The sequence below is a fragment of the Rhipicephalus microplus genome, chromosome 1, assembly GCF_043290135.1.
Source record: "Rhipicephalus microplus isolate Deutch F79 chromosome 1, USDA_Rmic, whole genome shotgun sequence".
Classification (NCBI taxonomy): domain Eukaryota; kingdom Metazoa; phylum Arthropoda; class Arachnida; order Ixodida; family Ixodidae; genus Rhipicephalus; species Rhipicephalus microplus.
In genome coordinates, this window is record NC_134700.1 from 289,713,082 (window position 1) to 289,738,122 (window position 25,041).

At 44.6% G+C, this 25,041-nt stretch overlaps 1 protein-coding gene across 2 annotated transcripts in view; it reads right to left on the bottom strand.

Annotated features, from left to right (window-relative positions):
• The window catches only part of ssp3 (SCAPER domain-containing protein short spindle 3), a 163,644-nt gene that overhangs the window by 66,269 nt on the left and 72,334 nt on the right, over nucleotides 1–25,041 (bottom strand). For both annotated transcript variants that reach the window (XM_075865109.1, XM_075865110.1), the window contains exons 25-26: nucleotides 24,613–24,762; nucleotides 13,712–13,903 (exon numbers count right to left, since the gene is read on the bottom strand). In XM_075865109.1, the coding sequence (XP_075721224.1) occupies nucleotides 13,712–13,903; nucleotides 24,613–24,762 (342 nt within the window). The remainder of the gene's footprint in view (nucleotides 1–13,711; nucleotides 13,904–24,612; nucleotides 24,763–25,041) is intronic.

Here is a 25,041-nt window from a genome sequence, read left to right on the forward strand (position 1 = left end):
CCATGTCTCACTGCGCACAGCACTGGGGGGACTGTCCTATTCTCATGGTCACACACACATACATTTCCTCATATTTCTTCATTCATCATGGTGCCCAATAAAGCTCAATGTCAAGGGCCTGTTTGATATCCTTAATTATAGGGTGCACTCTGTGTGTAGCCAGCACATAGGGAACTAGGTAGACAGGTAGCCAGGGCCAGACACCTCCAAGTACCATTTTATGCGAACTATCCTCAGTTCTTGAGGAAAGCATATATCAACCTATATCTCAAACTGAACATTCCAGGGTGTTTCGGGCGAACAAGCACAAGACTATGAGGTAGAGCTGTGAACCGCCCCCCCCCTTTTCGGTCACACCATTCGCCACCAAAGTCCTGAGAAGGACCACGCTGCCGCTGCTGTGCAACAATTGCGGCGCGCGGCCATTAGTCTTATTTGAACCAAGCAGTCTTATTTTAACCGCGTGGGAAATGTGGGCATAAAATACATCACTTCATCTTCTTTTCTGCAGCTTTAAGATTTTGAAAGCGGTGTTAGCAGTGTCGTGCCTATGTTCTTGTGCCCAGGTTTGCATGCCGTGGCTATACAAGGGCGCTAAAACACTTCTGACGATACAGGCGCATTATTTTTTCTTGGCGTTTTCTCTCTCTTTTTTCTGTGCTCCTTGTGATGCTCTCTTTTTTTTCTGTGCTCTTTGTGATGCCAAAACGGTGACTCACGTGGCATGATTAGGCCACATACTCTCAATGGTCCACATACGAGAAATGCTAGTAGTGAATTCTCTCCAACCCTGCTTTGCCATGCATTCGCCTCCCTCCCCTCCCCATCTTGCATAGTTATCACACGCAACAAACTTGTAATTTCGCTGCATTTTGGGAGTTTCTAATTGCGCAAGCGAAAATAACGAAAATGTAGCAGACAAGCTTGAAATCCTGATAGGCTCAACACTTAGCGCCCACATTGCACATGTGCTTTATGAAGACATGAATATCAACGAGATAAAGCGTGCAAAAGTTGTAGTTAAACGAGTGTAGTGGAGAACGCAATGAAGAGAAGAGGCACCGGAATATTCAATTTTCCCAATGAACGAATTCATTACAGCGAAACGACGCAACTCTCAAGATAAAAGGGCCAGCCCCATCAACATTTTTTGTATATTTTTTGACTGCGGGAAGAATTGTATGGAGACTTTGTGAAGCTTTTATCATCCCTATCATGTTCCGTATAATGTCCAAATCGATAACTTCTGTAAGCGCATTGTATGCCGTTCCCGCGAGTAAAATCTTGAGAGCGCTAGCAAGGAACACTGCTGAAACATAGATAAAACAAGCTGCTCATCTCCATCACACCGAGGGCACATGAAATAACATCACTCTGCATGTGGTGCCTGCCGTTGATTGGTTCTCAACCGGAATGGAAGCCCAGTCTGTCTTCTGCTGGACAAAAAAGTATGAAAAGACACTGAGGTAGGAGGCTGCGTGGCTCGATCCGCAACTGTGAACTTTGAATATAAGGGCGTGGTCGCGAGAGCTGGCACGCACACTATTTCAGCAGGCACCAGCGAACAGCTCGTGTACACCATTCAAAACATTATCTTAAAATAAATAAAAAAACCTCCAGATGTCTTATTTTGCCCCAACCTGCGGGGCAAAATGAGACAGTGTGAAAAAAATTCATTCCTTCAGTTTTTGCAGTAGAAAGACTTGAAATTCACTCTGTGGGCTCTTACACAGTCTTAAGGAGCCCAGTCATCATACTACGTACATGCATTGCATCTAGACAGAACGCGGTATTGTATTGCTCCGAAACTCCTTGCACATCGAACACCGCCAGTCTTTTTTTGTGGTAATGTTGTCTTTTGTTGAACGCTTGCACCTCAATAAATTATTCAACAATCGGAGACTAGATAAGTTTTGATGTATCTTCTTCACCTCTTTTTGCCGTTTTGATGTATAACTGCTCAGGCGTTTCATGGCTTTTCATTTCGTCAGCCGAGCTTTGTGAGGCAATGAATATAAAATGTTGTCTTTTGTTGAACGCTTGCACGTCATTGGATTAATCAACAATTGGAAGTTAGATATGTGTTGACATATCTTCTTCACCTCTTTTCGCCATTTTGATGTAGAACTGCACAGGTGTTTCATGGCTTTTCACTTTGTCTGTCGAAGAAATGTCGTTAAAACTCAATCCCAGAAGATGTTTGTAAACAACTTGACTTGTAGTTTCCACAACTTTTTATGCGCTTCTTCCTTGGAAACACAAAAAACCTCGATGGAGGGAGGCAGTCATGGCCTGAATGGCAATCAGTGCTTTTTCATGTCATTCTCCTTCCAGGAAGCTCTATATCATAATCTCTTGTATGTCTAAACCCTCGTAAACAAAGAAGTATTATGTATAATGAGTGTAGGTTGATGTTTCAATAAATAATACACACTCTGAAGCAATTGCATGCCTTTCTGTCATGTTTTGCCCCTCTCACATGCCAAAATTAAACATTTCCACTTTGTTCCCGAGCACCAAATGAACCAAACGTTTGGTGTTATGTAGCTCGTAGTCTAAAGTAACAAAATAAATGTTTACCTTGCTGTACTGAGCGAGACTACCTTTATGCACAGATACAAAAATTCGGCCGAGCAAAAGTTCGCGTCTTTTTGGTGGGTCACGAGAACACTGACACCAGCCGCGTAAATTTTCTCGCACAAACAATGTGAGCAATACACTTTTACACAGGAAAAGATAGACAAGGACCAGCACTTATTGCTGGAAAAGAAAAACAAAGAAAAGTAGTTTTGTGTTAGCCGGAGAGGCCAGCAAAGTCAAAGTGTCGTGTTTTGCCCTGTGTCTCATTTTACCAATCCTACCCTGAAGATCCCTTGAATATTGTGCCCGTTAAATATATTCCGAATAGTTTTTTTTTTTTTCATTGCAGAACGTGGATTTGTGGAATGAGCTTGACAAGTCTCTGCGCAGACTTGGTGCGGAGCAGTATGCAGAAAAAATATTGCGTATACGTGCATTCTGCTAAATTGTTTTTTTTCACTGTGTTGAACATATGTATTTATACTTGCTATGCCTGAAAAACTAAGACAGCAGTATTGGTAAATGAATAGCATTAACACATATTCCTATCACGTTTTGTGCTTCGCCGTTTTGAAGAAACAGATTTTTTTTATTTCGCGACAAATTTTTATTCTGAGAATTTACCCCTCTTCCCCCCATGCCATGCCACGCCACCGCGAATCCGATAAATCCTGCGCCGATGACAAACTGCCGCCAAAGGTGGAAATACCGGCTAGTCGTGGCCGGCGACTTGGGCATTGGCGCACAGGTCTACTATAAGGCATGCTCCGGTGCAGGAGCTTGAAATAATTTTGACCACTTGAGCTTTGAGGCGGCCCTACGCAGCTCCCTCCTGGCCGACCAACTTGGGGCCGTCCAGCAGCATGCCCGCAGAGTGGCCGATAGGCTTGGTCTATTAGTCCCATCGTGAGAGTCACCTGCTGCACGCTAATGCGCGCCTTGCAGGGCGACAAAGTTTCACAACCAACCAACCAACTTGAGCTTTTAATGTGCACCTACACGTAAGCTCACAAGTGCTTATGCATTTGGCTCCTTCAAAATGCAACGATCGTGGCCACAAACCGGACTCGTGCTCTTAAGCTTAGCAGCAAAGCACTTACTGTGGGTTGCGCCTACTGGATATGTTTCCTTGCAGGACCACAATAAAGTTTCACAACCAACCAACCAACTTGAGCTTTTAATGTGCACCTACACGTAAGCTCACAAGTGCTTATGCATTTGGCTCCTTCAAAATGCAATAATCGTGGCCACGAACCGGACTCGTGCTCTTAAGCTTAGCAGCAAAGCACTTACAGTGGGTTGCGCCTACTGGATATGTTTCAAATGTTCAATTTGCATGGCCAATCAACTACCTCTAAGCAAAACGGTTTTGGGTCCATGTGTTGTTCTACAGTGATGTGCTGCTGAGTTGAATGATAAACCTAGTTTAAGATGTAACGCTACATGATAAGGCGATGCCCTCGATACGTCATACCGCACTGCGAATCGAGCACCCAATACCTCCATGTATAGATCATGTGGCTCTGGGTTACTTAAAGCCTATGCCACTTGAGACCTGATTTCATGAGTGTTGCTTTCTACCCATACCATCTGGCACATAGCACCAGTAGGGATTTCAAGGCTGTCCGCTGTTTCTGTCATAAGTCAGAGGTGGTGGTTGTAAGCACGCCAATGCAACGAGGTGACCCCCACTCCACATATCTCCCCTTCAGTTACAGAACCATGCAAGAGAATAAAGTTCTCCCGTGGAGTAACGTAAGGTGAAAGCGATGTCGGTGTTGACTGCATTGTTTTATTAAATGTGAAGCATTTCTTAGCGAACTTCGGCGACTTAGAGCGTATCTATTTATCTAGCCGCCTACGACTTTTAGCTTTCCTGGCCGTTTCGATGATGGTATCAATACCAAACTTAGTGTGGCATAACATGACTGTATTAAAAACGTATTTCACTAGTCATAACATGAAAATCATGACATGTATGTCATGAATGTCGTGATTTATTTTCAAGGTCCTGCAGCTTTTCGGTGATTTCGTTCACATAGCATGTTGCAAAAGTGGTATGGTATGGCATGATTGCATGGCGAACACAAACAACAGACCCTAACATGAAAATCATGACATGCGTGTCATGTAACAACATGACTACATGCCACGCTCATGATGGGCTCGTGGACGTTTCGCTAGCGTCACATATACCAAATTTGGTATTGCAGTACCTGAATAGATGATGAAGGTATGTGACTGGTGCAAACATAATAATCATGATGTGGGTGTCATGTAACTACATGACTACATGCCACACTCATGATGCACTGGCGGCCGTTTCGCTAGCTGACTTATACCTATTTGGTATTACGGGACGTGAATGGATGACGAAGGTATCCGACTGGAGCAAACATGATAATCATGAGATGCGTGTCATGTGAGAACATGGCTACATGCCACAGTCAAGGTGCCAATGCATTTCGACGTGATATGGTGCGCATGCTCACCGGCGTTTATTTCGTCACGTTCTGCCGGCGTTGCCACGCCAGGCGCCGGTCCTGCCATATATATACTCACTGCCACGCGCTGCGCTGCGTTGCTTTGATGCATGCGCGTATCATGCGTCCGGCGTCCCTCCATCACGAAAAGAGAGATACGCAGGGTTGTCTGGGTAATGCATCGGCACGAAACACAGCACGTCGCATTTCGTGGCGGCTGTTGTCGGGCCGCACCAACGAAACGCTGGTCGCGCCTGGTGTCAGACTATAGAGTGCTCGCGTTTTGCTAACGTTGCGTCGCTGTGCCCAGCGTGTGCGCGCGCCAACGCTACATACGAGTATATTGAGTTCTTCATGATGCACTCGCGGCCGTTTTGCTAGCTCCACACATACCAATTTCGGTGTTACGTGACGTCAATGGATGACAAAATATATGACTGGTGCAAACATGATAATCCTGGCACGCATGTCATGTAAGAACATGACAACATACCAGGCTCGTAGTGTGCTGGCGGCCATTTCGCTAGCTCCACATATACTAAATTTGGTATCATGTGACGTGAATAGATGAAGGTAAACCACACATCCAAACATCAATGACACAGAAGTCTTGTACGGCATAATTTCCCTCCACCTTGTAACGTTGTGCGGATATTAAAGTGACATATTAAAATTTCTAATTCGTGCTTCGCATATCATCGATTCCCACTGTACGTGAGATCAGCCAATTTTTTTATTTTTTTATTTCAACATACTACAACCCTAAAGAGCTATCGCAGGAGTGGGGTAATACAATACACAAAAGTGCATCACAGGAGTGAGGAAATACAACATACTAAAAGGCATAACAAAATTTGCTGATGATTGATCAATAATATACAATAAGAAGTCATCAAGTGGTCAAAATTGAACATACGCCGGCAGAGCATTCCACGATTCCATAGAATGAACAAAAAAACTAAATTTAAATGCCACCGTACTCATGTTTAACTCATGGTATTGTCGGGTGGTTGATGGTCTAGCGGGTGCAATGCACTAGCTGAGTAGGGGGAATCGTGGGGAATGAATTAAATTATAAAGAAATTTCAAACATTGAACGTGACGACGAGAAGAGAGACTGGTGAGCTCAAGAATAGGAAGATCGGAACTAGGTGAAAAATAGCTGTCATAGCGACAATAAGTGAAGCATACGGCTTTCTCCTGAACAGATTCTATTTTGGTGATGTCAGAAATTTTGTGAAAGTTCCACACAACCGACCCATATTCCAATATTGGATGAACCAAAGCTTTATAAGTAAGGAGTCGAATGCCGAGAGGTTCTGAACTTAATGTGCGTTGCAGGTAGCCTAACTTCTAAGTGCACGGTTACATGTGAATTAAATGTGATGAGACCAAGATAAATCCTGAGTGAAAATGAAACATAGATATTTATATTGCGAAACTTTTCCGAGAGGGCAACCCTTAATGAATAAGTAAACTGAGAGGGGGAAGAACATTTCGTAAATGACATGGATACAGCTTTCCGGAAGCTTGTTTATTCGCATTTGCCAAGTGCCACAACATGGTTGAAAAAATGCAAAGGAATCATTAAAGATGATCTGATCATGAGAAGCTTTAATTATATGATACAAAACACAGTCATCTGCATATATGCGGATTTTAACAGGAATATTACTTGGCAGATCATTAATGAAAATAATGAACAAGAGTGGGCCTAATATCAAGCCTCGGGGTATGTCAGACGGTGCAGTGCAAGCGGAAGATTGAGAGGACCTAAAGAATGTGTACCGAGACCTAATGGATAGAAAAAAAAAAAGAGATCCACTTAACTAGTGTTTCCTTTTTAGAAATGACAGTGAGCTTTTTGAACAGTTTATATTGTGACACAGTGTCGAAAGCTTTAGAAAAATCGATGAATATTGCATCGATTTGACCACCTGCGTCAAGGGCCTGGAGGATGTCACGAGAAAATTCACTGAGCTGGTTATGGAGCTAAAGCTGCGTTGAAAACCATACTGGGCATCAGATAATACATTATTGCAGTCTAATAGTTCTACGATATGTTTGCAAATTATGTGCTCAAGCATTTGACAAGAATGACTTGTGATAGATATGGTTCTGTAGTTTAATAAAGGCTGTTTGTTACCTGATTTGAATAACAGAAGAATTTTATCAGTTTTCCAAGCTATAGGGAAAACAGACGTCGAGAAAAATTTCTGGAATATAATGATTATATATCGACTAGTCCATGAGGAGTACCTAATAAGGAATTCATTGTCAATATTGTCAGGACTACCTTTTTTCTTTGGATCACTTTTGGAACACACCTTGGTTTGAAACAACAATATCATCAATGGAGCTGCTAGTCCTGGTTGCTTCATTCTTGGAGCCTGAGCATACGACCAGATGGCACGTCCAGTGAAGGCGGATGATAGTTGAATGCCACACCTGCAATACCTTTGACGAGGTGCGCTTGTTGCAGAGGACACTGCCAGTTTTGCACTGAATCCAGCATGAACAGGATAAGTCAGTTTTTCTTGAGATGGTATTTCGTGATGCTGCTTAACTTCTTGCTCGGCTTTTGAAGTCACTGACTGTCTGCAAGCATTGGTTTCAGCATGTATGGAGAAATTAAAACTGTGGTGCGAAGACGCTGCTTGTAAAGTAGCTCTGCTGAGCTATGGCCATTCTCCAGAGAAGTAGTGCGGTACGCCAGAAGAGTCCTTAGGGGCCAGCTGCTTTGGCTATGTTCTGTTTGGCGATTTTCGCTGTCGCCTCGGCAAATCTGTTGCTTTAGGGATACTTCAGGTTGAAATCCTCAGATCTCCAGACACTACACAAATAAGAAGGTCCAGCAGGCTCATTGTCCCATGTGATTAAGGTGGCGAGTTCACTTATGCAGGGGTGGAACAGGATACATGGGTTTGGGAGCAGCCCTAAGAAAGCAGTCCTGGGAGCATATTCCCAGGGCGATGCTGCTCCAAGGCTTTTGTAGCAGGCTTAGAGCATCTAGAAATACATTTTCAGGCAGGCTTGGAGCTGCCAGAAAGGCATTTTTAAGCAAACTTTGAGCAGTCAGAGAGGACATTTAGAGCAGATGTAGCCCCGTTTCACATCACTTGTGAAGGAACATTTGTCTAATGTTACGTTTTTCAAACACTGTAGCCTAGTTGTGATAGCAATTAAGCAGACACTCTCTATCCCCTTTATAAAGTCCGAATTGATAACATACCCGACGCACCATATGTTCTGCCAGCGGGTAAAAGCGCACGAGTGGTAGCAACGAACGCAGCTGAAGTAAAGACCAAACGAATCTGCCCATCTCAGTTGCACTAAACTGCACTAAATAAAGAACCTTCTGTACATCAAGAGATGCAATAAAATGCTGCTTGTTCGTTTTTGCTTGACGCATTGGGAAAAAAAAACTGCCGTACGTTACTATGGGGAATGGCGCGAATGGTTCAAAAATTCAATTTTCGCTTGGTTTCATGGGACAAGCGATGCCACCTAGCGGGGCGCAGTTGAAACAAAAAACAGCTGCAATCTCAAAGCCAATGGCGGGAAAGTGATCAGTGGCCTTTGTTGCTGCTGTGGCTCCCGCTGCTTTCGGTCTGCTGCTACTAGCACAGTAAAGCCGGGCAACGCTGTGCACGGCAACAGTGACATGAATCCGCCCGGTCAGTCTGCTAAAATGAGATTTATTTGAAAATAGGCCTTTCGTTGGCACAAAAGTAACACTACAAGGTTTCTGTATCGCTATTTCGACAATCAATGGCAGCTTAATAGTTGCTTTTAGTGTCCCTTTATTGTGCACTTTAGAAAGCACCAAAATTCACTTGAAAATGTTAATGCTTTGCCAGTGGCATTGCACTGCAACACTTGTGGCTTCCTCACCTGTTTTTGCAAATTCAGAAATTTTGTCAAAGCGCAGTTCCCAGACAACTGAATAAGTGATAGAATCATTCCACATTAAACGAATGGGTGACAAATGTGCAAGTGAGGCATCTATGTCCTTTTTAAAAAAAGAGTTTGCTTATGTTTTCAGCACGTGTGATGCTAGGTGATACACTATGTAAGTTTTGCTATTCCATTGTAACACTCCTGTGCAATGTTGCTATATTTTTGCTTTTTATTGTTTTTATGTTCATGTGTTCTTCAAAATAAAGATTTTCAGTCGGAAGTTTGCACTTGTCCGCATCTCTTCTCTCTTTTTTTTTCATCTTTGCCGTTCTCCAGTTGCACCCAAACATGCTGGTTTTATATTAATAACTAAGTACGTGTAGCGATGTATATTCAATCAAAGCTCATCAGTAAATTGTTTCTAAAAAATGTGAAAACATATACGCATTATGTGCAACATTCATAATGTTGGCTTAAGAGATAGTAAAGGCATGGCTGCCACTTGAGCAAGAGGAGAATGAGCTCACCGACTCCCCTACTCCATAAAACCGACCTTGAACAAAAATGATGTTTTTCACTACTATGCCCCATTGCTACTGAACTAGGATTAAAAAACAAGACTGCGAAAATATATGGCACTCTTTATTGAACAAACGTACAACCAGGTGAAAAAAAAATTTGAATGATTAATATTGTTACTAGGTTGGAGGCGCATATACAAAATGCATTTACTGGGAAAAACACAGGCTGTAAGGATGATCTATGGATGATGAATTGAGTTCTGCTCAAGTTTACCTATATACATGTATTTCCAAACTAAAAAGAGTCCTGCAATACCTTTTAAGCATGGTGAGAAAACGCTGCCAGTCTGCAGTCGAGGCTCCTGAGAACATGCTAGCTGATTATTATAGCACACCACACAGCCTAGAGTTTAATACTATAAATTCTCAAAGTCAGCTCAAAACACTTTCTCTTCTTTGATCAAATGATGCTATATATTTAAAAATCATTGCGTCATAGGCACAAGTATCACATCATTGGCTGATTTGAGCACTACATGCTTGATGTCAATGAGGCTGCCGCAGGAGGCCACGACAAGTTCAGGGGACCACACTGAAAGTCGTGCATTGGAAGAAAAAAAGAGAAAAAAGTGCTCAAGCGTTTCAGGGCCCCCTTGAAAGGGCCCTGCAATGCTTTCTTAATTGCAATCTGGAGCACTGGAGTACCTGTAGAGCTGTAGAGTACCTGTAGAGTATCTCAGTAGAGATACTGAGATGAACGCAGAAAAAATCATTGAAGCAAATGCACGGTAAAAGAAGTTACCGCATTTACTCGAATCTAGGCAAACCCCGATTCTAAGCCAACCCACAAAAGTGCGAAGCCTGAAAAAAAAGAACTTGCCTTGAATGTAGGCCGAACGAAATAGCGTTCACAAAGAGAAAGCATTTATTGAACATGAAGAACAAACAAAGCAGTTGTTTCATGATGCAAATAACTCGAGAAACATCTGCCACTAGTCCTGTTGGGTGTGTTTCTTCCGTTTTTTTTACGCGCTGCTTCTAGTTAGTTACATCCTTAAGATGTCACGCTTGCCGATGCTGCGCTCATTCTGAGTCGTCGTCGCTGCTTCCCTCGTCACTGACTTTTTGCCGCTGTCTTTAAACAGTGTGCAATCCTCGGTGCCACCAAGTGCATTGGATATGCGTGCTTATTAAAAGAGCGCGCAATGATAGCTCCGGCGATGTCATCTCGCGCTGCAGCTCCTCCAGCAACGCACATTTATTTCGTACACACAAAAGTCCCGCCCAGCTTGAATGTTGGACGACGACTCCGCGGCTAAGACAACTTTATTACTATAAGCGGCACTGCAATGACACTGCCTGTATGGCACCATATAGCTGCGACCATATTATTACCTGTGACTTGTTGCATCAAACCAATCACAATGACCAGCCAATGTTCCTACTCTTACGCGATGAAGCGCCACTTCCAGTCACAAAAATAGCCGATGTGTGTAGCTCTAGTCTGAAAACAACGTGGTTTCTTTGTTGAAATACAATTTTAACACACCCAAACGTTATCCCTTTCGAAGATTATTTAGATGGTTGATAGTCATTTGGGCCAGGGTTGTGCATGGCAGCAGTTATATTGAATGGGGAGGTAACATAAACATAGAAAGGAGCACGTGAAGCATTATAATTATAACATTGCGATTTGTTGTCATTGCAATAATTGTTTTGTCCTTGTAATGAAACTGCTTTTTCTGTTTAGGTTTTTTTTTTTTCAGAGTTTAGCAGTCTCCATCGCAGAGCGCGTTCTGTGACGCTGTGCACGACGATTGCTCAGCAATAGTGCGGCAAGATTTTCAGAACACCACTGCCATCTTGTTATCTTATATTGCCAATCATAATTCAGCGTTTTTTGTTTTTTTTTTCATAAAATGGCCTTTTAAAGTTTGGGAGTTGACCTATAATCAGAGTCGACCTGTACGCGGAATCGTAAAGTTGACTTGAAATCATAAAGCCAACTTTTTTAAGGGATCTGATGAACGGTTGACGTGATTGGATTCATTGCTAATCGATGCATCGATGACATTGCCACAGAGGCAATGGAGTCAGAAAAACTGCTATCTCCCAACTGGCGCGGGCGCGCGTCGCTTTTAGAGCTGAAAATTTTTATGATCTGCCGTGACAATTGCGACCTAAGGTATAGCTATAGTGATTAGAAGAGGAGGTGTCAGCAACGGTGCGTCGAAGGTACAGCATTTTTTCATGTCGCGTTGCCGACGGCATCACGGTTTCAACAACAGCGCCACTGCATTGGCACGTCAGTCGGGCGAGATCGGCAACAACACCACCATTTGTCACATATGGTCATGACCGTGCATTTGGCTCGCTAAGAAATGCTACATGCGTTTATCGCTTGCTAACAATGCGACATACGTTCATCTGTCGCGAAAAACTTTATATGTGTTTCTTACTCGCAAACAATGTGATGTTTATCGTTTGCAAAAGACGTGACATGCATTTTCTCGCTTTAGTAAACAGTGTGCCCTAACAGCACCTGCTGACTAGGCAATTATAAAATTCAAATTTGCCGCAAAGTGCCATGGGCATTCCAGGGAAAAGCTGGCAGCGCCATGGGAGCTGGCAACACTTCACGGGAAGTAAACGACATGACCAGTCGCATGCGCCTCATGCATGTGTCCACAAGAGTCCTCACATATTCTTGAGCTCACACCTGTTTGCAATTTCTGCGTTTCGCCTCACTAGCGAACAGTGGTGTGCGTGATTTGTGAACCTGCTCAACAGATGCCAAGATGCTGCCGCTACATCAGCAACAGTACAATGCTGCTTTCAAGTGGCAAGCGATCCTCTATGCAGAGTTGGAAAGCAAAGCTGAATCAGGGCGGAAGTTCGATGTGTCAGAAAAGTGCGCAAGGGAATGGAGAAAACAAAAGACCAAGATCTTTGAGTGTGTAGCGACACACTGTTCATTTCGTGGACCAAAGTCTGGGCGATACCCTTTGGTTGAAGAGCCGGTTCAAGATTGAGTTCACAACAAGAAAAACAAAATCTTGAGTGTTTGCTACGATAATATTGAAGCAAAAGCACATACTGCCGCGAAGGATATATGCATCCTGCTAACTGACTTTGAGGTATAAAAGAAATGGGTCACGAACTTTATGAAATGAAACGGCTTGAGCCTATGATGACGCACAACTGTTTTCCAAAGGTTGCCCAAAACCTGAGAAGAAAAACAGCGTGTGTTTCTTTGCTACGTGAATGACCTGAAGGCAAAGCATTCATTCCTGCAGGGTCAAATCGGCAATGCCAATCAGACTTCGATCTGATTTGACATTCCTAGCAAGAGGACCATGTCCGAACAAGAGGACTGCCAGGTTTGCTTGCTTACAACGGGCAACATGCACAACCGTTTTATTGTCATGCTGTGCTGTAGAACCGATAGCGTTTTTCCACGTGCGGCATTTCAGTACCACCAGCACCCCTTCCGACAGCGAGCAGCAGCAGTGACTCACACGATGGCAACAACCAGGACTGCTGCAGCTTTTTTCCAAGCGACGACAAGTTGTAAGCATTGTTGCACGGTCATAAAAATGTTTCTTTGCATCACTTGCTTTTTTGAAAGACTTACTGGTGTGCTATGGCCGCAGAATGAAGCTGTGTTCGGAGTAAACTTTTTTTTGCCTACAAAGGGTTGCAAGTTGGGGGGTCGACTTATAATCAGCTAGTAGTTTAACTAACAGCTTTGCTGTTGAAAGATAAACAATGAGGTCTGCACAGAAATACCATCTTACCAAGATTCACGCATATTGTTCACGTGGAAAAAAGATTCATCCATGGTTTACTTCACGCAACATGGAAGAACCCTGCTTCAACTGAGCTACACAAGACATGAATGACTGAATGCGGCTGCATCCGTTGTGTGTCCAACGTGTGTTTCTCGGTCAATTGTAAGACTTGGCTGAATTTGGCACTCTACGTGCAAATTGCCGTTTGTGCACAACTTGACGCAGAATGGCACGATTTGCGCAGTACTTACACTCCTGCATACATGCACATCTTTGGTTCTTAAAGGGTTAACAGAAAATCAGACAGTTGCAAGCAGAAGCCAGAATACTCTTCAACTGCTAAAAAAAAGATGTGTGGGAAACTTTATTGAGCAAACGCAGAGCTCTATCGAAAGTAACAGGCATTAAACTTTAAAGAAAAAGGCACGCAACCCACCTCAACAAAATTGGCAAGCAGTACAGGACTGAGTTCCTTCTCCAGGACAGTGCGATTGTGCTCATTGTTGAAGCAGCAGCAGACAAGCGTTGGGAAGAGCACCTGTGTGAGCTCTGGATTGCTGAAGTACTCAAAAGGCAGTGTGCACAACAGTTGCAGAAGTGTGGGCTGTTCTCCCGACTGTATCACGGCCTGTACAGAGGAAGAAAAAAGAAACTCGGCACAATGTACCAGTTCTGAATTTTTGTTCCGCAATATCAAATATACCAAAACCAACTATATACGTACTTGAAATATATGTATCAATAGAAATAAGGGGCAACACACAGAAATACAAAAGAAATACGAAGTACTTTGCTGCAGTTGAAGTTCTCCATGCTGAAATTGGCAAATGGTAATGCAACTGCTGTACCAGACGTGCCTCACACAGTACTTGCAGCAAGCTTCAATGTTTAATAACATTCAATTTATAAGGAATATTCAATTTACGAGGCAACACAATGAACAAGGAGCGCGGACAGGTGCTTGCAGACTAACGGGAAGTCATACTCGACTAAGCACAGTATGACTTGCGCTACGCATCCAAGATTCAACTTATAAATGTAACATAAAAGCCGGAAAGGCCCGAAGAGGAGGAGACATTGTTTTTTAGAATTTGTGGCGTGCCGGCTACTCTTAGCATTGCCACATGTGGCATTGCTGATCGTGACGGCATTCTACCCACTATGCACGCATTTACTTGAAATATCTGAAAAAATATCGGAGGTGGTTTGGGGCCCTTCAAGGGAAGATGTGATTAAAAAAACTTTTGCGTTATTCTGTAGCCTAGGGCAATGAATTTTTCACTTTATATATAAGCTTTTATGCTGATTTCAAATATGTAGGCTTGTGGGAATATTCTAATGTTTCGAATATTCAAACGTTCAGTATTCCAATGTTCAGTATTCAAACTCACTTTGATTCGAATTTAAATTTTCTATTATTCACAATGAACGAATATGTGTATACTAATCAGCAGGTCACCACTTGTAAAGACGGTTTCACTGCAATGTAGGGGTGCTAAACAGTAAAAACACTTACCTAAAGAAAATTTGCTTTGCCGTGAAGCCCCCCTTCAAATTTAAAGGGGCCCTGCAACACCAACTGAACCTGGTCAGAAAACGCTGCCGATCGGTAGTCGAGGCTAACCGAAAAACCCGCGAGGCAAATATTCTACCACAGCACATGGCCTGTAATTCACAATAAAATTTCAAAGCTAAAAATAGCTTTCTTTCCTCAGCAAATGACACTACAAACTCAAAAATCACTTGTCACAGCAAGAAGAAATATATACAGCTCTGGTCACAGGCACTGGCTGAACTGAGCATAATGCGCTCATCGTTACCGGGGCCGCCACTTGTCCACGAGTACGTGTGCAATCGCTGTGAAAAGCCGCGTATTCGAAGGGGAAAAAAAAAAAAGAGGTGCTCAAGGTCACAAGGTGCGTGTGGAGTATTTTCTTTTGCCGTGCCATTCCTCCCTGCTTAGCTTCCAGCTATTTCATCAGGACGAGAAGATAGGATGCAATTGCAGCGTGCAACAAATTTTTGGAACTCCGCTCGTACTGGACTGATTCTAGAAACTTTGCGGCAGTAAATTTGTGAGGCAACAAGCATGTTTACTGGCGCCATGGCTCTTTGAAAAAGTGTTGCAGGGCTCTTTTAAAGGAACATGTTACCCTCGAATCAATTTTTCATTTTATTAAGCTTATTATGACGGCTTATATGATCCAAGTATAATAAATTTTAAAACGCTAAGTATCTTACAGGTTATCACTCACATCCCAAGAAAACTACTACTCAAGGTTGTTTCGACTTCCTTTGAACGAAAAAATAATTGAAATTTGCATAGAGCCTTTATTTCAATTCAAAAGAAATGTTGTGCAGGTTAGCTGGGTCATGATAAATATTCCCCCTTTTTTTTATATGACGGACATACATTTGAATTCCATCCGAAATTTTTTTAACAAAATCACTATTTGTTTCGAATTCACATTGAACAAAAAGTTCACTATTCGCACAAGCATACCAATAAGCAGTTATTTTTATAGTAAATTGCACAGTTTTCGTTCTGTGTCATGACAATATGCAAGGCATAGTTCATTTCAAACAAACTTTTTATGCCTCTGACCTTTCATGGTTCTGAGCCATTAATGGCGCATATTACTCTACATTAACTGTGGAATGCAAATATCTATCAAGAAGGTGTGTATAAAACAGTTTGATGGTCAAGAAAAATTGTAACCTCAAAATTCTTAGAATCCTCAGACAATACCAATTGTTTACTTTATGTTCGCAATAATTATATACGCGATACCAAGTTTTAAAAAGAAATACTTGCACCCTTCACATCTGAAGGAATGTGCGGGCAAAATTTCATCCCGATCAGGCTATCAAAAGTACCAGGAACATGACGTCCCAACTTAAGAAATTGCCTAAAAATAGACCTTAATAAAAACACACTTTAAAGGTATGAAGGAAAACTTATTTATGTGGAAAACCTATGTTGTTTAAAATTATTTCTGCCATCATGAAAGCTTGGCAATGATGGTTATGATGAGCATGTGGCTTTAGTAAACCCCTATCAAAAGTACCAGGAACATGACGTCCCAACTTAAGAAACTGCCTAAAAATAGACCTTGATAAAAACAAACTTTAAAGGTATGAAAGAAAACTTATTTATGTGGAAAACCTATGTTGTTTAAAATGATTTATGCCATCATGAAAGCTTGGCAATGATGGTTATGATGAGCATGTGGCTTTAGTAAACCCCGCATGTGAAATTCAATGGCAGGCAGCCAGCTGACAGTTTCCAGGCGACTCTAGACAATGAACACTTGTTAGTTTTTTGAAGCCATATTGTGCTCGTTAAAAGTGATTTAAACCTACCTAATGTTTAATTACAGTATTCAGTTTTTTTGTAGAGAAAGTAAAAAGCTAAACTTGTGAAAGCAAATATGTAATATCGGGAAAAAAAACTTGTGTTTTTCGACTTGCATCTTCCTTTAAGAGTACTACTGACATAAAAGTATTGTGCATCAGTTTCTGTGTTTTCTTAGGTTGAAGGACACTTCATAACATGTCTATTGTTAAGGCGTTCATTAGACGGCAACCAGCGATCATATGCTATGGCGACAGTCACGGTCGAGCACGGACTCACAGAGCGAGCGGCATCCTTGTTGGTAGCCCCACTAGTAGATATTCAAGAGTCCGACCCATTTCAGAGTTCGGAGGCTTTGCTACAATTACTCCGGGGTCGAAGAGGGAGCCGCCGGGCTACCTAACAGCTTTTTACTATGAGCGAGTCATAATAAGCCTTCAGGCGCTCTACGTTGACGATGTCGCACCCACGGCAGCGCATGTCCGAAGATCGTTCGACGGGTTCGACCAGATAGTTGACCGGAGATGTGCGCTCGGTGACACGGTGAGGGTTTTCGTATTTGGGAAGTAGTTTGGAAGAGAGGCCAGCGACAGAAGTCGGGATCGAGAGCCATACGAGCGCACCAGGAAGGAACGAGGGCTCAAAAGTGGTGGGGGAGTTATCACGAATACTCTTTTGCCGCTCTTGCTCATGCGTCGCAAAAGTCTTGGCAAGCTCGCGACACTCTTCAGCAAGCCTGGCTGTCTCAGAAATAGGTGCACACTCTGATGGATCCAGCGTGTACGGGAGTATCGTGTCCATAATGTGCAACGGGTGCCTTCCATACAGCAAGAAGAAAGGTGAAAAACCGGTCATGCTCTGAGGGGCAGTGTTGTAGGCATAGGTGACGAAGGGCAGTATATTATCCTAATTCGTGTGGTTGGCGGCGACGTACATCGAAAGCATGTCGCCGAGGGTGCGGTTAAAGCGTTCGGTGAGGCCATTAATCTGCGAGTGCTAAGCAGTAGTTTTGTGGTGGACAGAATAGTACTCCATCAGAATGGCTTCGACGACTTCCGATAAAAGACATGGCCTCGATCACTGAGAAGCTCTTGGGGTGGTCCGTGGCGCAGTATGAATTGATGCAGCAGGAAGGACGCAACATCGCGTGCAGTAGCCGCAGGGAGAGCAGCGGTTTTAGTAGTAGTAGTAGTATTTTTATTTACAGTAAGCCAGATACAGAGCTCACTGCAGGGGCAAAGGGCTAAAGGCGAACAGCCTGACAAAGGCCCTTGTCCCTCCGCAGTCCGTGACAGTGCAAAGCTTAAACAATATATATATTCAATACATTGGTTTCAAGCAACCTGAAATTGTAAACACAAAATTCAAACATAAATAGCATAAGAAGTTTACATAACACATTTTAAGAATTAGAGGTCACTCTCGTTATAATTCACAACTAAACAATATCAATGAAACAACTCAAAAACAGACATAAGATGCATGCGGATACAATGAATATGCGGTATACACTCGTATAATTGACATATAAGTTTATGAACAATTTAAGCATTTGCAGAGGCATGAGACTCCATTACGTAGTTTCGATAGTGTAGACCGGTGGTTATGAATAAGTTCTTTATTTGTTTCTTGAAAGTCGCACTACTAGCCCTAAAGTTCAATTGATCTGCAAGGGTATTTAAAACCTGAGGTACCTGGTAAGCAATACTTTGTTTTCCATACTTGGTTCTTGTTCTAGGAGCTCGCTTCTTTTCTTCTCGCATACTGTAGTGTGGTCTTTCAGTGCAACTTTCTTCATATAGCTTAGTCTTTTGTATTAACTGAAGTAATTTAAAATGATATAATTGATCAATTCTGAGTACGGAATGTTTAATGAATAGTGGAGCAGTGCGCAAGTCTTGTAGATTCCCCCTGTAATTTTCAAAGCAGCGCAATATTTTCTTTTGTATAGTTATTAACTTATGGTAATTCCCTTGTGATGTCGTTCCCCAGACTAACATCCCATAACTTACTTTAGAATGGAAGAGTGCATAGTACATACTTATTTTTAACCTCAATGGGATTAAGTGCATTGTTCTAAAAAAACAACCAACTATTCGCGCTAATGCGGTGATCAGATGATTTACATGTGTATTCCAGTTTAATTCCTCCTGAAACCATACACCAAGAAACTTTTGTTCCCTAACATGTGCGATGCAATTTCCTTCGAATTTTACAGCTATGTTACTAATAGGTTTGTTTATAGGTCGGAATATCATATAGGTTTGGCTTATCGTGTTAAATGGTCTACGGCAACAATGGCCCACCGGCTACCAGCGGACGTCAGAGGAAGTGGTCCATACAAATCGATACCTACGCGCCCAAACAGACGGTCAGGGCAAGGTAATGGTTGCAGACCAGCGTGCAACAGTGTGCTGACAGTTTGCGGCGTTTGCAAGCGAGGCAAGAGCGAACAAATTGCTGCACGTAGGGTTCATCCCACACTAGAAGTAGCGTTGTCGAATGCGGTGGTAGGTTTTGGATACCCCAGAGTGTGCGCATTGCGGATCAGAATGGAAAGATTCACATGTCTCCAACCACAGACTGCGGGGTATCACGAGTAACCACAGCCGGCCATCGGCGTCGTAATTGCGTCGGTGTAGGAGGCCATTGCGGATGGCGAAATGGTGAGCTCAACGACGCAAGGCACGCATGGATGGTGTTGCGGACGGATCAGAGAGCAAGTCGATCAGCGGGGCAATCCAATTATCTTTTCGCTGTTCGGTAGCGAGGATGTCAACATCGATGACAGAAACAGCAATTGAGGTTACTGAGCAGGGCATCAGCGTCAGCATGCTGGCGCCCGTTGCGGTAGAGCACGTGGATGTCGTAGTCTTGTAAACGAAGAGCCCAATGGGCGAGACGGCCCGAGGGATCCTTCAATGATGACAGCCAGCATAGTGCATGATGGTCGGTGACGACATCGAATGGGCGACCATACAAATAAGGTCGAAACTGTGTAAGGGCCCAGACGATCGCCATGCACTCTTTCTCCGTGACAGTGTAGTTTGTCTCGGCTCTCGTGAGCATACGGCTTGCATATTCTACGACATATTCAGAAAATCTGGGTTTGCGCTGCGCCAGGACAGTGCCGAGGCCTACACTGCTGGCCTCCGTGTGCACCTCTGTTGGGGCCGTAGCATCGTAGCGGCGTAGAATGGGAGGAGACGTCAACAAATGGCGGAGCTTTGCGAACGCGTCGTCGCACTCTGATGACCACGAATTGAGGGGCCCGTTACTTCCAAGGAGCTTCGCCAGCGGTGATATGATCTGGCAAAGTTTCGTATGAAGCGTCAGAAGTATGAGCACAGGCCCACGAAACTACGCAGTTCTTTAACGGACGCAGGTTTGGGGAATTCGGCCACGGCCCGAAGTTTGGCCGGATCAGGAAGAATGCCGTCCTTCGACATGACAAACCCTAGGATGGTGAGTTGCCGTGCTGCAATGCGGCACTTCTTCAAATTTAGTTGCAAGCCGGCATCGCTCACACATGCGAAAACTTCTCTCAGATGTTGGAGATGCATGGAGAAATTCGGAGCAAAGACAACGACATCGTCAAGGTAACACAAGCACGTGTACCATTTCAAGTTGCGCAGAATGATGTCTATCATGTGCTCAAAAGTCGCAGGTGCATTACATAGACCAAGGCATGACGTTGAACTCGTACAAGCCGTCGGGTGTGACGAAGGCGGTCTTCGGTGGAGCGTCGTCAGCCATGGGTATTTGCCCGTACCCCGAGCGCAGATCGGGAGAAGAAAAAAATTCGGCTCTGTGAAGGCTGTCAATCGCGTCATCAATGCGCGGCAGTGGATAAACATCCTTGCAAGTGATCTTATTGAGCCGTCTGTAATCCACACAGAACCGCTTTTCTTCGCAACAAGAACAACAGGAGACACCTGTGGACTGTCTGAGGGCTGAATAACGTCGCGTCGGAGCATATTGTCAACCTGCTCGTTAATTTTCTGACGTTCAGCAGGCGACACGCGATATGAACGTTGCCGTAAAGGTAGATGGGCACCAGTGTCGATGCAATGCGTAACAGCAGACGTGCGACCGAGAGAACTTCACCAGACATCGAAAGAAGAATGATATTCTTGCAACAGGTCCAGAAGCTGGGAACACTGTATTGCCGTAACGTTGTCAGCAATGGAGGGGCCAAATACATCAGCAGATGACTGATCAGAAGTGGAAACAGTATTGATGGTACGCGAACTGGGACAATGCAAGTGATCAGGTACATCCAGGAATTGCGCGTCGTCGACTGGTTCCACTCTGCCGAGACATTCTCCTGGAAGCAAGGTAACAGTGTACGGAGATGGGTTGGTTACTAAAATAGCGACGTTTCCCTGGGTGACTTGCACGGTCGCGAAAGGTTCTAGCAACCCTTTCTGGCTACAAGCGCGGTCGGATGGCGAAACGAGTGCAATTATGTCGGAGAGACCGGCGCAGTAGACCGACACAGCCGTCGTCGAGTTTGGAGGCACTGTTCTTTCGTCTTTCATGAGAATCTTGCTCAGTGTCGAAGGTCTGTCATCTGGCGTCAAATGCGAGAAGGGTGAGAGTTCAATTTCGGCGGAGGCACAATAGATGACGGCGTCGTGGCGGGAGAGAAAATCCCATCCCAGGATCACGTCATGAGAGCATGCCGGAATGATGATGAACTGGGTGACATACAGAACGTCCTGAATGACAACGCGAGCTGTGCACTCTGCTGTAGGAAGAATACGATGCGAACTAGCAGTACGGAGGGACAACCCAGGAAGTGGCATCGTCACTTTTCGAAGTAAGCGGCAAAGTTTTTCGTCCATAATTGATATGGCAGCTCCAGTGTCAATAAGAGCCGATGCACGAACACTGTCCACAAACACGTCAATGACGTTGGAGGGGCTGCTCTGAGGGTTTTCACATTGCGATAGCATCGCAGTCTTTGCCTCGGGGACTGTGACGACTAGTTTTCCCGCTCATGAGCAGCTAAACTTGGCCGCATGAGGACAAACAATGACGTCGTGGAGACGGCGACCTTCGAGGAGATGGACCTGGGCGAGACGGCGGTGGCATAGACGGTGGTTCGTCCTGATAAGGATGGCTGAGTTTACCAGCAACAGGCGAAGAAACAGGAGCCGGCTGTAGGCGAGAGCCATAACGTGCTACGTGACCGGAGTAACCACAGGCAAAGCTTATGGGTCGGTCGTCGGGTGTGCGCCATTGGTTCGCCAGGGTAGGTCTCACCCATGTCGCAAGAGCCGATGGACGAAACTGTGGCTGGAAAGGCTGCATAGTAGGCTGAAGCTGAGGCTGATGGATTGCGTCGACATACGTAGCGGGCATAACCACTGCAAAGGACAGAGGTCAAGCGGCAGCTTCGACGTAAGTCAGAGGGGCGAGTGCTGGAACGACCTGAGGCGGCCTGGCGACCACTTGGACGTAAATCAGGGGCGCAGGAGCCGGAGGTTGTTTGGGGTGGTACACAGGCATGACCTCCACTATTTCCTGCTCAATCGCTCGACGGATGGGAGGGGGAAGGGCAGTAGCCAATTATTGAAGAGCCGGTAGGTGGGCGAAGGGCAGGAGAGAGAACTGGCGTGCGATTTCCTCACGGATGAAGGACTTGAGGTCTGCCATCAACGCCACTTGGTCACAACTGGCCTACAAGCCAGCAAGCGTCGCAGCTCGTGGTGGGGAGCGACGGGTCATCGAACGCTGTCGGCGGAGCTCCTAGCTCTGGCACAATGTGATGACCTCAGCCACTGTGCTGGTGTTTTTGAAGAGCAGCATCGTGAAGGCGTCATCGTCAATTCCTTTCATTATGTTTCAGATCTTGTCAGACTCTGACATGGTGTGATTGGATTTGTTACATAGGTCCAGGACGTCTTAAACATAGCTGGTGAATGACTCACCAGCCTGCTGAGCGCGTTACCGTAAGCGCTTCTCAGCTTGCAGCTTACAAACGACAGGGTGGACGAAAACATTGATTACAGCGGTCTTAAAATCGGACCAGGTTGCAAAATCTGACGTGTGGTTGTTGTACCACAAACTGGCTAGCCCGCAAAATAGAACACCAAGTTCGTCAACTTGCCGTCCTCATCCCATTCGTTGGGGACGCTCACGCGCTCGTAAAAGGCGAGCCACTCTTCCACGTCAGTGCCATCAGCGCCAGTGAAGATGGCTGGATGGCGGATCCTCGGGACACCGGGACAAGGGGGTGGCATGGGCGGAGGCGTTTGCTGAGAGGCGTCGTGGGGCATGGTAGATGGTAGGGTACATGACCGAAGCTCCAAGGGCATCGAAAGAGAACGGAGCACTCTCCACCAATTTGTTAAGGTGTTTATTAGCCGGCAACCAGCGAACATACGCTATGGCGACTGTCACGGTCGAGCACTGACTCACAGCGCGAGCGGCGTCCTTGTTGGGTAGCCCCACTAGAAGGTACTCAAGAGTTCGACCCATTTCAGAGTTCGGAGGCATTGCTACACTATAATGGTTATAATTATGGTGAACATGTAATTAGGAATACTGCGCTGTTCAAAAGATTTGGTCTTTACAAGTGCCACGATTTATCTCAGGAGCGCTTGCAGCGGATGGAGTTGGGAGAGAGACGCAAGTCGGTGGTAACACGGCAAACACATTTTATTATTACACAAAATGGCAAAAATCTAAACAAACCCTTAAAATGCAAAAAAGAAACCCACAAAATAACAGGCTATACAGTGAAACCGGACCCAACTTCAATCTTAGTCAAGTTCAATCCTTAGCCTTTATCTCTCTCTAGCTAAAATAGCGTTTCGGTAACGAAACGTTCTTAAAGTTCATCGCATTGTTTCGTTGACTCCATGCCCTTGCCATGTTGACGGTTCGTCGAGTCTGTCGCCAACGTCCTCGTCAAGCTACAACGGTCATCATCGCTAGTTTCCACCCAATGTGCCGTTTGTCCTCATTGCCGGTCTCCTGGTCATATCCGTCATTTTCAGCCCGCTTGGTCAAACCCAACTCGTCAATGGCCTCAGACTCCTTCTGTTGACTGGTGTGGCCTGCATTTATTACGGCTCGAAGTGGAAGAGCTGTAGTTCCCCAAGGAACTGCTGTGCCAGGTTGTGGCAAGTTCGAGCAGCCTCACTCGGGTCCACTGAGGTCGCCAGCTACTTTCCGGGTCTTTACGCTGACATCATTCAGAACCGGGCGGCTTTACTGCTTTCGTCGCGATAGCGACGCTAACCTTCCTGACCTTCACAGTTCGAAGCTCCGCAGCACAGTGACAGCTCATCCTTTCGGGATTTCCCATTGCGGCTCAGGTTACGTGCCACGAGCCTCTCAGTCCGATCTCGTACGTGAGCATAGCACTTAAATGCACCATCGGGGGTGTCGCGCACATGCACTGCATTCCAGCGCCCGGCATGTGCCTCGTACCCTCTTTTTCATGACAATAGGGTAACTTCATTGAAAGCTACTCAATAAAAGCATAAAAATGAGAAAATTTTTGCATTAGAAATCAACGCAAAGGGTTACTGTGGCAAATGTGTGTGAGTAAAAGATGTTGTACATCCCTGGGACCAAGGTTGAACGTCCAGTTCACGAGAGTGACTGCTGCTGCCACTAACAGTACTGAGTTACCAATTCGGCGACTTCATCTCTAACGTCGTGTGAACCGTTTTGTTTCCAACTTCACGTTAATCAATAGCAGCTTCCTTTATATGCTACAAGCACTGCTTGTGCCTGTTTCTAGAGGTCCCTAATGCAATCGAGAAGCTAAGTATATTCGCTAGACTCAAACCTAGTAAGCATCTGCAAATAAAATAAAACCTGATTCTAACAAGATGCACCTTACACGAAAATAAGTTCATTATATCAAAAAATTTGTTATAAAGGTATATTCCTAACACCATCTCTACTGCATGAATCATTTTTATTTACTTCGAGTGTACACAGCACAGTCCATGTAAGCTTACCTGATTGTCCACGGAAAGCACTGCAAAATGGCCGATCAGCAGCACCACCTGGTGAAGGAGTGTCCATTCCTCCCAGTGAGTGCAGTACCACAGCAGGTAGCTGGCAATGTGGCGCAGCTGCAGGGACATGCCTTCTGCTCCCAGCACAGCCTGCATGCGTTTGCCAACCACACCACTAAGTATGCCCATGCACTGCACAGATATGAAGCTTGCCAACTTTAAACCCTTTAATACCTGGATTATGGAACTGCCAAACAAAATAGAGATTGTTTTCATTTACCAGTTTTAAATAGAAAACTTTAAATGATTCCACTGTTAAATTATCTAAAATGGAACTTCAATGCCTGCTTCTGTGTATGTTGAAAATTCTCCATACGCCACAAAAGCGGGGACCTTGGAACAGAGCACATACATCAGAACTTCGTAACA